The following is an 18,663-nucleotide window of genomic DNA, read 5'->3' as shown; positions in this document are numbered from 1 at the left end:
AAAAAGAAAGGCTAAATAACTGCTCGTAAGAAATTTAATTTTAATAGAGACACAATTGGCAGATATGTACATAAAAAGTATAAACATGTTAAAAGCTAATCTGAAAGGGAAGGCATAACATTAGGTTTGGCTGGAAAAGGATTCTTTTCGATGATAGGATTTTAGTTGATATTTGAAAGAAGCCAGAAAACAGGTGTGAGGAAAAGCTTTCTAGGCAAAGGATATAGTCAGTGAAAAGTCACATAGTGGAGAATTGTAGTGGCTTCAATACGAACAGCAAAGTGATTTTGTGTCACTGAGTCCTAGAATTGTAAAATAAATAAGGAAGTAAGACTAGAAGAGAAGGAAAAGTTATAAAATGACTTTAAAATTCTAATAGAGTATTTTATGATATAAATGATTATCATTATGATATAATGATATTAATCATTAAGATCAATTAATAATAATAGAGACCCATTGGAGTTTATCAAATGGGGGGGAGTAGAGTGACATGATCAGACTTAGATTTTAGGAAGATTTTTTTAGTAACAGGGGAGAAAGACCATGTAGGAGGATTTGTCTATTGTTCATACTGCCACCTTCAAGTGAATCCAAACAATAGCGTATTGGTCCAGTCACATATTGTATTGAATTTGCGTTTATAAATTTTAATGATTCCTTAATGCTTTGGTTAATTTATTTAAAAAAATAGTTATCAAGTACTTCTGTTATGTTCTTTGGTTCGGTTTTCTTGGGGTCTCTGGGAGCAGCCTTTGTTTCAGGTCAGTAATCACCACAAGAACAGCCAGGTGTTAAAGTCCAGATTCTTTATTATCCCCTTCCTGGGGCTAGGCAGTTTTCTGAAGAATCTTTTAGACCGGTCTTGGTCTCAGTGGGGTAAGTACAGGAGGCCAGGCCAGCCACCAGGAACCTGACTGAAGGTGAAATGAAATTCTGTCTCCTTGACTCTGAGAGCTTCTAGTGTGCTTGTCTTCTGTGGCTCTCACTCCCTGCTTATATGCTCCACACTGAGTATAAACCAATCTTTACATCACTAGGAAACCATTATTTGTTATAAAATTAAATCAATCATACTGAACCATGCTAAGATTAAATCAGTCATACTGAACCATGCTAAACTAGATAACCATTTGTCTCATCAATTCCACTTAGTATCTTGTAAGCATCCTTGTTTCAAGTTCAGAGTTCTGGCCCATAACATACTTATATGGTCATTGGCTCCTGGAAAATAAAACTATGTATGCCAAATATTTTCAAATAAAAATGTGAAATTTATGCCAAGAATCTTTTAACTTACAGTAAAAATCACATGTTAAGAGATGTGATTCCATTTTCATATTTTTATTTTTATTCTATAACTTTGGATTAATTTGTAGCTATTACAGAAGATGAAGTTTTTAAAATGTGATAGTCAGTTCTTTAATCATTAATTCTGTTAATCTGTTTTGCAGAAAGAGCTATCTGGACATAAGAACATAGTGGGTTATTTGGACTGTGCTATTAATTCAGTTAGTGACAATGTATGGGAAGTACTCATATTAATGGAATATTGTCGAGGTAAGTGAACCATTAAATATTTCATTTACATTTTACAAAATGATAAATAGAAAATTTTTTTGAATTAAATTAATATTTGTCTTAGTACAACTGTCCTTATGATACAGGACACTTAGAATTTCAGTTTTAATTTTTGGTCTCAGCCTAATTAAGGAAGAATATTACAGTCATTTAAATTAGTCTTACCATGGATATGACATGCCATCACCATAGTCTTAAATGGATAATTAAAAATATAGAGAAAATTTAAGCAGATTAAAAAAAATTGTTGCCACAGGAAGCCTTCTTCCATGGAGTCTGTAATTCTGAAAAATAAAAACAAAAGATAATGCAGTTTCTTTGGACAGGTCGAACTTTTATGTTATGAATCATACCAAAATTCTTTTAAATTTAACTGATGGATTTGACTTGGTGTCTATTCAAGCCTGTAATCAATGATGTGCAGTTACCTTAAGTTTCAAAGGATACATAAACTAAATTGTATTTTAACTTAATCATGTGATATTGATTTTACAAGTACTATATTTACCATAGGTTCTTAACTTTTTTTATTTAATGTTTTTCTTATTTTATATTAAGTATATGAAGTAATTGAGTTGGCTTCAGAATCCTGCCACATTTAACTGTACCATCTTTCTGAAAATGTCCCTGCTTGCTTAGCTTATCTAGGAAGCACTAATTGGTTCATATTGAGGGCCAATTTTATTGTTATTGGTAGCTATTACAGTGTTTTGAAAACTATCTTAACAGCATTAATTTTTGGGGAAACCCCAACCATTTATTTTCTTCTCTAAATTAAAGGATTAAAAAAACCAAAAAACTATAGGCTATTAGGAGTTAAGATATTGTGAAAATTTGATTTTCAGACCATAAAAAATAATTTAGATATTTGAATTGAGCATGGTTTTCTAGTTTTTCTTTAATTTTCTTTTTTTTTTCTTTTTGCATATTATCACTGTTATATGCATTTTATTGTTGTTTAATGGGTACTCTCATGTTCTCATTTCCCAGCATTACTGTTGCCAATCTTTAACTTGAGTAGGCCAGAATTTGACAAATATTATTTCTGATGTGATTGGGGAGTAGAGTAATTTACATCTGGATAACTTTATTTCCTCTTGCAAACTGGCATTGTAGAAATGTCCTCTTACCTGATGAACGGGCTTATTTACTTTCTGTTTTCTCAAATTTAAACCACCCTTTGTTGAACCATTGCCATTAAGCTATTTGCTCTTTGAATTGATATTGTCAAATTGTGACTGGTCCTGATGAAAAAATTTTTGTGTTGTCTGATATCTCAAGATATCTCAGAAATAGTCTTCTTCACTCCAGAAAATAATAGAAATATTTGGGTGTCTATGATGAAGTGAAATGTGTGAGAAATATATGTGCATGTTTTTGAAATGAATGAGGTGTAGGCTGGAATTTCACACTCTTTCTCTCCTCTCCACCCCTACATACCCACCCAGCATCCTTCTCCACATTCATTTAGTAGAAAAGGAAGGTAACAGTATACTTGAAACTTTAGAGGCAAGGGTATTTTTCCTTGTTTAAAGCATCACAATTTTAAAAATTTATATTATCTTGAAATTTATGTAGTCTTTGCCTTTTTATTTAAATATTACTCCTTTTCTTGATTACTAAGGTAAGGATCAGCAAAGAACCTAGTGAAATTTAGTTTCTGTACTAACTCTTAATTTGCTATGTTTGTAGTTATTTTCTCTACTTTTGATGTTTTCTTCATATATATATGTATATATATACACATATATACACATATACATATAGTGGATTGATCTGCTGCCTTATTCTATACAAAATCAAATGGGTGATGGTCTGCAGTTACCTTTTCTAAAGATGCACAGGCTTAATAACAACTTTTTCTTTTGCAGTGAAGAAGCAATTTTTGTGTCTGTATTGGTTAAATATACTAGAAATCTGACTTCGAGTGAGGGTTTTACTCTAGCAACTTTTAATTAAATTAAAATTAATTAAAATATTTGTCTTTTTGTTTAAAAAGATATGTCTAATCCATATAATAAATAAAACGAATGTCAGTGATTTATTTGATATTGTGTCAGCTTTGAAATTTGGTGGTTTGATAGAGATTTCACCTTTCTTTTTAATGAAGATTGTCAGTGAATAATACTTAGTTTTAAAATGGACATTCCTAAATAGATGATCATAGTGATTTGTAGCTTTGAGAACTTTTGAGATTATTTGTGCTAGGAAGAGAAACTAAGATCCAGGGAATTGAATTTTGCCCATTATCACAGGACCTAGTGCATTTAGTAACAAATTATGATGTAAACAGTTGCTTTTCACTGCAGATCTTTTATTCTGTTACTACCACACTCCTTCCCACTGTTCTAAAACCTCTTTGCTTCAGGCAGTCTTCCTTTGCTGTAAGATATATCTTTTCAACATTTTCTCCTCTCTTGACAGCTGGACAGGTGGTAAATCAAATGAATAAGCGGCTGCAGACAGGTTTTACTGAGCCAGAGGTGCTGCAGATATTCTGTGATACCTGTGAGGCTGTGGCTAGACTGCATCAGTGTAAGACTCCAATTGTACACCGGGATCTCAAGGTAAGTCTTGAGGAAGTCTTATACTTTATACTTCATTTTATGAGAATGTAAGTAAATTTTAATCTGTTTCTAATCCTGTTTTAAATAACAAGCTTATTAGAATTAATTTAAGTGAAAAGGATATTGACCCTCCCTCCAGGATAATTGAGGGAACGTTTGGTACAAATTGATGTGAATTTAAAATTTTTCTTTAAGTACATTTTTTATTAGTAATGAATTTGTTTCTTATGTTTTTTGACTATTTTCAATTGGATAAATGTTAGATAACATTTATATGCCATATAAATGCCATGTAAATCTTAGATTTTCTACAAAAGTTGAAATTTCTAAAAAAAAATCAGTTGAGAATAAATGATTAAAAGTCTTGAGGAAAATATTATTTAATTGCATATAGGCTATATTTTGAAAGCCTAATGTTTATAATTCTTTTTGGCTATATGATTCTCTATATAAAGTTGTACTAATTATAATTTTTTAAAGATAATTGTTGTCCAAATATTTACACTTGGTGCATTTTTTCCTCTGTGGTACACAAAAACCTAATGATAGTAATACAGAATTATAAAAGAAGAAAATTAGTTTTTAAAGTATTGATTTGACTTGGGAACTGAAAGAATTATCCAGAAAAATGAAAACTGAAGTTTTTTTATAGAGAAGACAGAAGAAGTTATATAAGTATGTCTGTCATATAAATTAAATATTACATAGAAAATATATTTCATATTTAGTGACATCTTGGTTGGCATTAAGTTTGAATGAGTAGTTAAATAAATTTCTTTTAATGATACTTTTCAAATTTTTAAAAGTCACTTTCAACTCAAATTACTGAGCATATATCAAACAACTATTTGTCCAGGAGCCCTACCCTTAAGAAACTTATGTTCTGACCTGTGTGTATTTACATAAATATAACATATACATAAAAAAGTATAACATAAAGTACATTGAGGAATAGATAAATTTGAAAAAATTTGAAATAATTCAGCTTTTTTTCCCCTTAAGGTAGAAAATATTTTGTTGAATGATGGTGGAAACTATGTCCTTTGTGATTTTGGCAGTGCAACTAATAAATTCCTCAATCCTCAGAAAGATGGGGTAAATGTAGTGGAAGAAGAAATTAAAAAGTAAGTCTGAGGGAGTCTTATACTTATACTTTATTTTATGAGAATATAAGTAATTTTGATCTGTTTCTAATCCTGTAAATAACAGTTTTTGGAATTACATTAAGTGAATCAGGTTTCAACACTTCAGTTACTAATTTACATCTGGATCTATCACAGTAGGAAATATTTGGTACTATTTTGAATTTAGTTTTTATTTAATCTCTTAATATTTATAAGCAAATTTGCTGTTTGATTAAGGAAATATGACATCATTACAGATAGTTTTAAGAGAACATAGAATGTTATTAGTAACCTTTGTTTTCGTTGATCCTCATTAGGATACCTTGTATAATTTGCAAATTATTCTTCTAATAATTTTTTTAAATCCATCTTTTTCCTTATGATTTAATATTAAGGATAATTATATACCTTGAAGGCAGTTCTTTGAGGAAAATCATTAATATTGGGCTTTGAAAATTGAATGCTACTATAATTTTATTATGTATCTTTAGATTATGCAGGACTTTGGTTAAAAATAAAAATCAGTTTAATCGTTTTTGTTAGTCATGTATTTAACAAAATTTGAAAGATCTAGGCTTCATTAAGCCATTTTTTCTATATTTTCTTCATCCTTTGAAAAATGAAATTGTTTCATTATATTTCATTACCTTCAGCAAAGTATACTTAAAATGTCACAGTACAAATAGTGGTTTTTTTTTTAACAACCCTAGTTATGTAATAATGTTATGTCCCAACTCCCAACTCTCTGATGTGTAGTTTCTTATTGGGAGTAGGCCATCTTAACAAGATACCCTAAAAAGATGTTTTAAATTTTATTTTATCTAGATATGAAACATTAATTTAAAAAAAAAACAAAGATTTTACTTCATAATTACTTTTGATAACACAAGAAAAATATGCCTCATTAAAAGACTTTCTTTCACATAAAGAAATTTGATTAAAATTTTAATGTTACATGATAGACTTTAGATTTCAGCAATTTTCCTTTCTTTCTGTTTAACCTCATATTTTGTTCCAAATAACTTCAATTGGATAATTGGATATGGATTTCCTCAGTGTAGATGTAGTCCACAGGATTTCAGATATAGAAAGAACATAGAAGTCAGCTAGGTTATTTATCTCTGTGTATAAATATTTATGTATTCACACACAGACTTATACATGTAAAGGAGAACCCCTCTTATGGGTGCTTAATTTACCAGGTAATTTATTTCCTTAAGTAAGTTAATTCTCCAGTAAACATATTGAGAAAGTAGTAACTTAAAAAAAAGCATCAAATGTAAGTTTATGTTTAAAGTTTAGAAAATATAAAAATATTTTCATAAATTATTACAATTAATTTTGTAGTTTTAAATAAGGAATTTAAGGGAACCAGTCCATTACCATCATTTAAAATTTTTTTGAATAGAGGAAATAAAATTTTCTTATTAGTGAGATGTTTTCAGAATGAAAAAATTTTTTTCAGTACCTCTGTTGATTAATCCTTGGGACATTACTGATGATTTTTTTTTTAATCCTAAAACATAAGACTTTTATTATGGCATATAGTTTTCCAGTTTTGTTTTTTGGGGGAACCAGTGTAGTATCTTTCTTTTGTTGACATATCCATTCCAATTCACTTATTTACTGCCAGGTATACAACTCTGTCATACAGAGCTCCTGAAATGATCAACCTTTATGGAGGGAAACCTATCACCACCAAGGCTGATATCTGGGTAAGGAAAAGGGAAGGGCACAATTTATTTCAGTCAAGTCAAATAAGAAATGATGAAAGAGTCCAGTTTAGTATAAAGAAAAAAGTACTAACTTTATAGTGAATAGAAAAAAGAAGGCAATATTCTTTCTATTCCTGGAAATTAAAAGCATTAAGAAAAATGTTTTTAGATTCAAACTTGGAATTGAGAACTTTATTGCTTGTAATGATTTTCTTAAAACAAATTATTTCTAAATAATTTTTTTTGACTTACTGATAAAATGTATCAGTGCATTCACTGTATTTTTTTCTGACCTGTTGGCTCTTAGGCTAATTCATGGTTCAGAAAAATCAGGTATGATTAATTAAAAATATGAGATACTTTGGGTAATATTTTTGAAGTTAGTTAATGGAACCCAACAAAATTAAGATTATCCATGTTATCCCACTATGCAGATATTTTTAAAATTGAGAGACATGTCATAGACTAGCTTCTTTGTCAATATGATTTAGTTTTTAGAAATAGTATCATAGAGCATTAATTACAAGGAATTACAAAGCTTCTAGTTTGATTCATTTTACAGATGAGGAATATGTTATATGAAACTATTTGATTTTTATTAAGTTGCTCTTTTCTAAAATTTGATCCCCTTGTAGCCTAGTATGTTTGGTAGCTGATGTCAGAACTCTTCCTCTTTGGAAAGGGGTGTAAACGCAGTTTATACCGAGTGTGATTCATAAAATAAGTGATTTTACTCATGTACCTTTATTTAATGATATGTAAAGCCTTTATGTGCCTTTCTTCCTCTCTTCCCTTGTTTTATATTGGAATATACATGAGGAATTTTGATTGCATATAAGTTCTCATCTTTTGTATCCATTCTTTCTTTCACAACTAATCAGAAAAGCCAGAGTTGGATGCTTAGTTATATCCATAATTTTAGTTTTGTTTATTCTTCTCCACCAGTGCAGATAGTGAGTTCTCTAGACCTTCTTACCCCCTCTATTGTTACTTGTGTTTTCCCATTGATCCTTAGAGAACTTCTTTTAAGACTCTGGTAAACAGGGTCTCACTCAGTGGTAGCCGGCAGCACTTTAGGCTACTTTGGACAGTCCCCCTTTATTTGCCCCCCTCCCCGGCTCTAAATTCTGAGACTAGGACAGTTCGCAACCTCAGATTAAACAAAAATGGAAGAAGAAATTGCTGCTCTTGTCATTGACAATGGCTCTGGTATGTGCGAAGCTGGCTTTGCTGGGGTTGATGCTCCTCGAGCTGTGTTCCTCTCCATTGTTGGACGCCCAAGACATCAGGGTATCATGGTAGGAATGGGGCAGAAGGACAGTTATGTTGGTGATGAAGCCCAGAGCAAGAGAGGTATCCTGACTCTGAAATATCCCATTGAACATGGCATTGTTACCAACTGGGATGACATGGATGACATGATCTGGCATCATACCTTCTACAATGAGCTTTGTGTAGCTCTTGAGGAACACCCTGTTTTGCTTACAGAAGCACCCTTGAATCCCAAGACCAACAGAGAGAAGATGACACAGATCATGTTTGAGATCTTCAACACCCCAGCCATGTATTCAGGCTGTGTTGTCTCTGTATGCCTCTGGTCGTACCACTGGTATTGTTATGGACTCTGGTGATGGTATCACCTACACTGTGCCCATCTACGAGGGTTATGCCCTTCCCCATGCCATCCTTCGTCTAGATTTGACTGGCCGTGACCTGACAGACTACCTCATGAAGATACTGACAGAAAGAGAGTACAGCTTCACTACTACAGCTGAAAGGGAAATTGTTTGTGACATCAAGGAGAAGCTGTGCTATGTTGCCCTGGACTTCGAGCAGGAGATGGCCACTGCTGCTTCATCCTCTTCTCTGGAGAAGAGCTATGAGCTTCCTCATGGCCAGGTGATCATCATCAGCAATAAGAGGTTCAGGTGTCCAGAGGCAGGCCCTCTTCCAGCCATCCTTCCTGGGTATGGAATCCTGTGGCATTCATGAGACCACTTTCAATTCTATCATGAAGTGTGATGTTGACATCCGAAAGGATCTGTATGCTAACACAGTATTGTCTGGTAGTACTACCATATACCCTGGTATTGCTGACAGAATGCAGAAAGAAATCACAGCCCTGGCCCCTAGCACAATGAAAATTAAGATCATTTCCCCTTCTGAATGTAAGTATTCCGTCTGGATTGGTGCTACACATTTGCTGCATGAGTATTCACAAAATAAAAATTTGTCCTGGCAAATATACACCTCATGTTAGCCTCATGAAACTGGAATAAGCCTTCTTTGAAAAGAAACTTGTCCTTGGGGAAGTTGTAACTGATATTAGAGAAATATCAGCACTTTTTAGATTGTTGAATCGTTACTGATTTGACCTCGTATTCAAGTTAACAGTTGTTCCCTTGGTGTATATTTTAGCATACCTTGTACATATCTTTGATCTAAACCCTGATACAGGTCACTTCATTTTGACAAATAAGGCTAAGACTTAACTTCTATAGAGATGACCTGATATGGCAATATAGTATTTGGCTAGTTGACACTCAACAGCTGTACAGTTTAGTTCTATAAAGCATCAGATCTGTACAGGGTATCTAAAGGTCAGATTTCCAGCATCTAAAAGAGCTGACTTACAGAATTTCTCTCCTAAGGCTGGCAAAAGTTTATTAAATGTGTGTTATATCTTGCCACCCTCCTAGCAGGAATACATATTGAATCCAAGCCTTAGGAACCAGTTTTTTTTTTTTTCTCTTGACCCACTGTTTCCCCCAATATCATGGGGCTAAGTTACTCAACCTTGAGTTGCAAAAAAAAAGTTTGCATTTTCAACCTGTAAATTTGTGCATCTAGTTAATTTATGTAAGATTTTTGTACGTTGCCTTAATGTTCTTACGTGACAGTAGAAGACCAAAATTTGTAAGTCATCCTAAGAGTTGAGAATTGTAATGCCCATCCCATCATTGTGTAAGGAAAAATAAACGTGCTGCAAGTAAACTGAAAAAAAAAAAAAAAAGACTCTGGTAAACAACAGTTTTAATAATAGAGGGAGAAAAAACATTTTAATAAACTTTTCAAGGGACAGTTATTTGAAAATTTATTTTTTTTGTATTAACTTTCAAATATATGAATTTTCTTTTGTGTTTTAGCTCTAAAACTATTAAAAAGGAATCTACTCAAATCAAAGTATATTTAGTGAATTTAATATTATCCCTAGACTATCAATCTGCATAATTTAAATAATAATAATTATAGTTCACATTTATTTATAAAATAATTTCCTCATACTCTGTTTTATAGATAGTCTAAGTCAGAGTTATCAAAATATTTTTCCTGCAGCATTCCTAAGTATGACCCAAATCTGATTAAATTTAAATGGCAAATATTTAATAAAATAAAAATATATTTTAAAAGTAAGTCACTATATGGCCTACAGGACTACTGATGTGTCTAAGAGTAGCCGCGTTTCTGTTTGAGCTTGACACCCCTGGTCTTAGTGTTGTCCACATTTTATAGATGAGAAAACTGAGATTATGTGATTGGTTGTGAGTTTCACAGCTAGTACATGTCACCCAAGCCCATGCTATTTCTACACTACCATCTTTCTGAACATTTTTATTGTGGGCATGCAAGAAAATGGTAATTTAATTTAATGGACCTTATATCTCAAACCAAGGGGCAGAAGAGTTGGTTGCCATCGACTGTTTGGGTGACTTGGGGCAGGGTACATAATCTCTTTGCTCCTTAGCTTTATAGTCTATAAATGAGTTTGGTAACTCAGGATCTAGAATCAGAAAGACCTGAATTCAAATTTGGCCTCAGCTATTTATTAGCTCTATGCCTTTGAGCAAGGCACTCAACCTCTGTTTGCCTCAATTTCCTCATCTGTAAAATTAGTCATTCTGTCAGCAAACATGCCATGTGCCAGAAACTGTGCTAAGCCCAAGGAGAGGCAAAAGCCAGGCATTGTCCTTCAGGATCTCACAATCCAGTGGAGAAGATAGCTAGCAATTGTGTACAAATAGACTATATTATGGATATGCAGGAAAAAAGTCATTTTGTTTGAGAGAAGACATTTCTTATAGAAGATTTTTGTTGGGACTTGAAAGAAGCCAAGGAATTTAGAATGCAGAGATGAGGAAGGATTCCAGGCATGAGAGATAGCCAAAGAAAATTCCCATAGCCTAGAGATGGAGTGTCTTGTTTATGAAAGAGCCATGAGGACGGTTTATTGAACTGAAGAATACATGTCAGAAAGAAGGTATAAGAAGACTGAAAAGGGAAAAGGGAATTAAGTTATAAAGGCTTTGAATGCCAAAGCCAAACAAAAATAATTGTTCTTGAGGCAAATGGAGGCAATTAGAGTTTATTGAGTAGATGACATGATTGTTTACTTTAGGTAACTCATTTTGATGGCTGAATGAAGGATGGATTGCAATAAATAAGGATGGTGATAATAATAATGATAATAATATCTGTCTCCCCAGCTTATTGTGAAAATTAAATGAGATAATATTTGTAAAGTGCTTTTTAAACCTTAAAATGTTATATAAGTGCCAATTATTGTCCTTGAACTCTTAAAATTTTGTTACTGTGACTGCCAGTGCTCAGTAGCACCATAACTTTGATGATTTTTAAAACAGAAAGAGTATATTAAGCTCAAATGCATGATAGTAAGATAATTACACAATTTTCAAATTTAGAAAACATTTTAATGCTATTAGGTCATTAATTAAGCAGATGAATCTTTTAATAGCATTTTAGATCATGTACTTCATTTTAGATTTTGTTTTGATATTTTAAATACAGATTAAGTAAAAAATAAATTGCATTAAACTCTTTTCCATGGCTTGATAATATCCATATATACCCAGTTCAGAATCTGCTACTCTGTTCACTATTGTTCACAGTGCCAAAAAACCCTCCATGGCTTAATACAAGACATTAATCAGAGTGTCACTGTGAAATAACTTAAATAAAGTTAGCGTAGCTAAGTAGAAGAAACATCCAACAATGATTTGATGATTTGAATAAACTAGGTTCCAGTCTTAGCTTCTTAACTTGATATATAACTTGGGGTATGTCATCTAAGGGTAACTTCACCTTATTTAGAAAGTAATGGAATTCAACCAAATAATCTGAGATCCCTTTTAGTTGTAATACTTGTGGGTTTGTATAATATAAATAAAAAAAAATTGATAGCTTAAAAATTGATAGTTGAAAATTTACATTGTAGACCTTGTGGTTTCAAATACACTCTTCTGTCTTAGAGACATTGAATAATGTTCATTTTAAAAATAAGAATCCAAAAAAGTTGCCACAAGTTGCCTTTTAATGTGGAAAAATAGTGATGAAATTTTAGACAGATTTAAAAATTAGCTCATCTTCCTCTTTCTCTTCCTAGTCATGCAAAGATTTTTTTCTGTGGCTGAAATGATGAAGGAAAAAATTCTTTGGTATTTTAAAAAAACTATATTAGATTGAAGTATTTTTTTTTTAAAGCAGTTTTCTCCCCATTGGGCTCTCTCTGCACTATAACTTGTGTATGGAACTATTTGCTCTTAAAAATTTTAACTACAAGAAAATAATGCAAATTATTAAAAATTAATTTAATGAAGCAAAACTGTCTACTTGTTTTACACACACACACACACACACACACACACACACACACCATATATATTTTTTACAGTTTTAAAATTTAGTCTATATATAAATTTTTTGTTAACTTGGCAGTCAAGTATTATATGTAATTTTTAACAAGTCATATGCCATTAAGGAAAGTTTTGGATAATTTTCATAGCTTTTACTACATTAATCATTGCTCTTCGAATGAAGTGTATGTTTAATTTGCTATTTTTTTTCTTGAAGATTTCTTTCTCTTGGAAGTGATGATCTGAATTTCCTTTTAAAATGGAACTACTTGAATTTAAGGTCTCAGTTTCGTCTCTCTTAAATTACTCAAGAAAAACCATTTTCTAAAGAACCAGCCTTATTTTATGCTGTGTGTGTGTGTGTGTGTGTGTAGATGTATGGATGTATGGATATGATCCAGTATACAAGAGTCATAGAATCTAAAACTTGAAGCATCAAAAACTTTTTTTGCTTGATATGTAAGTATACTTATGTTTAAACAAAGTCCCTTCTGTATTAATCAAGAAAGGGCTAAAATTTGCAGAAATTGAAATTATTGAGACTTCTGTCAACCTTTATAATAATTTAAAGCAAAATCCATCAATAAACTAACTTTCTATGTTTTCACATTTTTTTTTTCCAAAAATTTTCACTCTTTTCTGAAAGAATCCCTGTTTTAGAATATTGATATAAATGGGGATATAAATAGGAATATCTAAGGAGAAAGTGTAGCTTTGGACCATAAAGTCTCTTATGACAGCCGCAAGTGAAGCCTCATTTATTGTTTCCTTGTGGCTCAAAGCTTCACAGTGCTTTACCATGGTCATGTTCATTTAGCATTTCATATGTGTGGGTAACACATGGGTCTGTGCTTCATGGAATATATCCTTAACCAATAAGTAAAAAAAAAAATGTAATAACAGAACAGAAGCACAGATGTCTTTCCAGTGCCTTAGCATGGGATAAATAAGTATAAGTGGTATTTGGCTCTGCTAAAGAGGAGAGATTTCAGAATGAGCGTATGATGACATCTGTATTTCTTGACCAAGAATTACTGTTGGAATAGGCTTATCACAATATTGGTTTCTTGTGGCCGCAGCCACTCTTGGAGTAAAACTGCAGAGAGAGAGGGGTGGTCTGTGTCAGTGGAAGAGAAGAACTGCAGTGACCATGAAAACAAATTTCTTTTTAAAGTAGCAAAGTTATTTAATGTTATGTTGATATTTACTAAACAGCAATTATAGTATTTACTCAAATGCATGTTTTGTTAGAAAATTTACAATAGTGAGTTGCTATTTTGTAAGTTAACGATTCTCTTAGACTAAATCTGTCATCTTACACACACACACACACACACACACACACACACACACACACACACGCTTTATCTTCCACAACCCTGTGAACTCTTTATTTCCAGGCTGCAATCCTTCTGTAGTGCCTTTTGAATAGGTTTTTATTTGTCAGGATATAGTTATGTTTTCCTTCTCCCTCAGCTTTTCTCGTGTGTGTGTGTGTGTGTGTGTGTGTGTGTGTGTGTGTGTGTGTGTGTGGCGGGGGGTAATTTGGGTGACTGTCTATCAATATAGGCAATTTGCATTCTTTCTCTACCTGTTTTTTTTTCCTTGTGGATTGTTAGTTTATTTCTCTACTCAATCAGAAATCAGTCTTTATACATGACCCAAGAGAAACCATCACAGTTATGATATCTCATCATATTCTTTGTGTAAGATTCTTTAATAATACATAGCTTTCTTTATTGCCAGCATTTGCCAGCCCCATGATACATCTAAAAATGTAGAGAAGGTGTTTTCATTAGTATTATGAAAGTCAAACCAGAACAGTGTATTTAGGTCAAGTATGTGAATTTAGATGTGAAATAGCTGACCAAGTACTTTGTGTTAAGGATTATAACTAAAGACTTTGTGAAAAAGAATGATTTATCCATTACATAAAAATCAGCAGGTTTTTCTTTCTTCATTGAGTACCAAGTGCATTAGGTTACTAAGTTATCTTGATCTTAAGAAGTAGCATGCTCAAACTAGGTTCCATAAAATTATCAACTGTAATTGAGACTAATGCAACTAAATTTGAGAAATAGATGGGGTTCTCTCTGAGTGACATTGGTTTATTTCATTCTTTGCTCCATGACAAAATATAATGTTGTTCTCTTTGTTTACAGGCATTGGGATGCTTACTGTATAAACTTTGCTTCTTCACTGTTCCCTTTGGGGAGAGTCAGGTTGCTATTTGTGATGGCACTTTTACTATCCCAGACAATTCTCGTTATTCTCATAACATACACTGCTTAATAAGTAAGTATCTGGATGAAGTATGAAAACTGAAGAAATGAAAGCAATATAAAGAAACTTAGCTTTAAAATATTTAGTAAATCTCCCTACCAAAAGATAACGAATCTTACTTATATTTTTTTGTTCCAAGTCTATTTTTGCAATTTTCATATACTGTAATTTTGTATCACTGTAGATCAAAAAAACATTTCTTAGTTAAGTTGCTATAAGATTGTTATAGGAATTATTTGCTGATTGCTTGAAATGATTTATTATAGGGATTTATGGTTTATATAAGGATTGTTATTTGTTGATTGCTTGAATTGGTTTATTCCTGTTAATGTAGATAAATATTTTTAGGAGAGCTAATTTTCCATAATAAAAAAATAGAAATTCTAAGGAAATATTTTTAGCACTAAAATGCTTAGCTAGTGTGTATTAGACATTTTAACTACTTGAATCCAGTTGTGCTAACCTTATCAATTACTTTTTGAAATTATAGCTAGTCTTAGATTAGGATTTATTTTCTTGCATATTTTAAAAATTATTAAGTAACCTAAAAAAGTATTTTTTACTAAAGTTCTCTCTAGAAGAGGTCTGTTTCCACAGACTTTCCATTTGTTTTTAATTCAGTATAGTCTGCCCATAAAGACAAAAATATACTCCAAACTTTTGAAAAGGATAGTATTTTATTTTATTATTTTTTTTTAATTTTTTATTTAATAATTACATTATATTGACACTCATTTCTGTTCCGATTTTTTTTCCCCTCCCTCCCTCCACCCCCCTCCCCTAGATGGCAAGCAGTCCTTTATATGTTGGATATGTTGCAGTATAAGGGATAGTATTTTAAATGTTAGCCTGTTGACTTGTGATTTTAATGGTGTGGGAACTAAAGCCATTTATAACTTATCGTCTTAGAACTATAGAATTTAGGTTCATAAAAGTGACAGCTAATTAGTATCAGAGTTAGAATTGGATATTTGAGTAGTTCCTGAATCCAAGTCCATGTTTCTTTTTTATACCGCCTCTTCCCACAGTAAGATGAAATCTTGTCCTTGGGCCATAAAACCTCTGTTCAAGAGCCAACTTCTTCTAGAAACCTTCCTAATCCTTACAACTACCATTCTTTTCCCATCCCCCCCAAAAAAAACCATTTATTTATATATTGTCTGGTTAATAAACTGGTAGCTCCTTGGTGGCAGGCATTTTTAAGAGATGAAATTGTAAATTATATTTCAATTTTTTTTAAAAAATCTTTTCACTTGAGTCTCTTGAGTGAAGAAGAAGCCTTTCTTTTGTGCTGTGTGATGTCTCTGAGGTTATAGTGGGGTGGAATGAGGATGAGTTGATAGGCATATCGTAATTTAGCCTGGTTAATGTGAATACAACTTATTCTGAGGCCAACAGCACTCTTCTGTTAAAACCAGGGTGCACATGGACAAGCTGTCGGGAACCATTTTTTTCCTCACAGAATACTTCTCTGTTACATCACTTGGTTAAAAATGGATGGTTAAATAAAAATAATTTCCTTAATGCTAAGTCTTTATTTTTCTTCATATAGTAATTTTTAAAATCCAGTAACTAAGGTGAACAAAGAAATTTTTCTTTATTAGTCTATGTTTATATTGAGTAAAAGGCTTTTTAACTGATAGGAAATACCATAAATAAAATGTAACTGGATTTTTAGAAAAGCACTTGACAATGTCCTATGTGATATTCTTAAGAAAAAGAGAGATGTGAATTGGATCATAGGTAATTTGAAACTGAATGATGACACTAAAAGAGTGGTGGTAGATGGATCCATATTAACCTGGAGGAGGAGAAGACTTCAGTGTAATGTCCCATAGCAAAACTTTTATTCAGTATTTTTATCAGTAACTTTTAGTTATAGATATAGAGGAAGTGGTAGTGAAATTCTTAAATGATATGAAGCTGGGAGAGACAGTTGTCACATTGGTTGATAGAATTAGGTTCTTAAAAGATGTGAACAATGGTCCAAATATAATAAAATGGCATTTAGTAGTGATTAAGGCAAAAAATTACACACGGTTCAAAAAACCCAAGGGTACTTGAAAGTGGAAGGAAAGATATGGCTGTGCAATAGTGAATAAGAAAAAGACCTAAGACTCAGTGATGTGAAATCTCACTGTGAATCAATAAGGCTGGCATAGTTATCAGAAAAAGTTATTGCATCTTAGGCTGCATTAATAAAAACAAAGTATCCAGAACAGTGGGGGTTTATATTCCTTTTGCTCAGCTCTGGTCAGACCATATATAAAGTACATAAAAACTCTGTTCAGTTTTTGGCACAACATTTAGGGAGGACATTGATGTGCTGGAGTGCATCTAGAAGAGAGTGACCAGAATAGTGAAGAGAATTGAAACCATATTGTACAAACATCAGCTAAAAGGAGGATTACATGATTATATGAAACATGCTAGCTAGCTTTAAGGAACCTCCTTCTCTGGATCTGTGAATATTAAGATTTGGAAGGTGGTCATATATAAGGAAGTTTATTTAGAGTTTTGTAGTTTAAGTTCAGCAAATATTAATTAGATGCAAGATACAGCCTCAAGGGATACAACAGCAAAAATTTAGCTAAAATGTAGATGTTTCTCAGGTGAAATATTATAGAGATTATTTTGAAATACAAGTTCTTTTGAAGGAGAGATTTCGAATGATGTTGGTGTTGATATTGGTAGTGGGGAAAAGGGAAAAATTGAACTCAGAGAGTGGGGCAGAAGTTACAGAGAACTATCTTTCTAATAGGATTGTCCTAAAGGGAAATAGGCGCAGATGGTAATGAGTTCTCTTACCTGAGCAGGAACCTCATCACATTTTTCTGACATGTATGCTACTTTTGTTTGCTGTTGGCAATTTTTGATCATTGAAACTGCCTCAGTTAGCTCTTATGTCTTTGCAATTTTATCTTCCTTTTTTTTTTTTTAATTCCTTATAAAGGAATAAAAGTTAACTTAATCTGAGTCTTGTCCTTTTATGAACTTTCCTAGCCAGTGAAAGGATTCTTAATGGGTTTGATTATCTTAGCTGTTTTTGTTAGTGATAAGATTCCTTTCTTTCATGCTTAACCTTTTCCATCTTAGATTTGACCTTTTTCTTTATACTCAATAGTTATACAAGGCTGGGTGACTCAGTAATTGATCTGTGAAATTTCCATCAATAATGCCCCATTAATTCATTCTTAGATTTGAGTGTAATAAAGTAAATACTGACTTTTTGGGGAAAATGAATTGTTTAAAATTATCTTAGTGATGATCAAGTATATAATTAAAGTTGTATTTCTAACTTTTAAAAAAGTACTGGATGTTAACACCTAGTTGTACTTTCATTGATGTAGTCAAACTAATTACATATTTATGTTTAATTAAAAGAAAAGAGGTTTTAATTTTTTTTCTTTGAAAAGTCATTGAAAAGCCATTACTCTCTTCTGTTTCCAGCATAACACATTCTTTGATTGCCTTTTGCAGGGTATATGCTTGAACCAGATCAAGACCATAGGCCTGATATTTTCCAAGTGTCCTATTTTGCTTTTAAATTTGCCAAAAAGGATTGTCCAGTTTCTAACATCAATGTAAGTAATTTTAAAAAGTTTAAATCTTATCCTATAGTAATCTTTCCTTGTTCCCTTAAGAGCAAGTAATGACAGCCAGGGAAACCAAGTAAGACCTTTTATAGAAGTGGGATATGATTCTTGAAGGAATCATTACTGTATGCCATTTTATATTTGGA

The 18,663-nt window shown here is 32.2% G+C and overlaps 1 protein-coding gene and 1 pseudogene across 2 annotated transcripts in view; both read left to right on the top strand.

Annotated features, from left to right (window-relative positions):
- Positions 1 to 18,663, top strand: part of BMP2K (BMP2 inducible kinase) — a 108,612-nt gene that overhangs the window by 35,779 nt on the left and 54,170 nt on the right. For both annotated transcript variants that reach the window (XM_051965099.1, XM_051965098.1), the window contains exons 3-8: positions 1,455 to 1,560; positions 4,006 to 4,148; positions 5,151 to 5,272; positions 6,906 to 6,987; positions 14,801 to 14,933; positions 18,402 to 18,505. In XM_051965099.1, the coding sequence (XP_051821059.1) occupies positions 1,455 to 1,560; positions 4,006 to 4,148; positions 5,151 to 5,272; positions 6,906 to 6,987; positions 14,801 to 14,933; positions 18,402 to 18,505 (690 nt within the window). The remainder of the gene's footprint in view (positions 1 to 1,454; positions 1,561 to 4,005; positions 4,149 to 5,150; positions 5,273 to 6,905; positions 6,988 to 14,800; positions 14,934 to 18,401; positions 18,506 to 18,663) is intronic.
- On the top strand, positions 8,080 to 10,000 carry LOC127540408 (actin, cytoplasmic 2-like; annotated as a pseudogene).

The sequence above is a fragment of the Antechinus flavipes genome, chromosome 6, assembly GCF_016432865.1.
Source record: "Antechinus flavipes isolate AdamAnt ecotype Samford, QLD, Australia chromosome 6, AdamAnt_v2, whole genome shotgun sequence".
Classification (NCBI taxonomy): Eukaryota; Metazoa; Chordata; class Mammalia; order Dasyuromorphia; family Dasyuridae; genus Antechinus; species Antechinus flavipes.
Note: the sequence above shows the minus strand (reverse complement) of the source record. Positions and strands in the feature narration are given on the sequence as shown.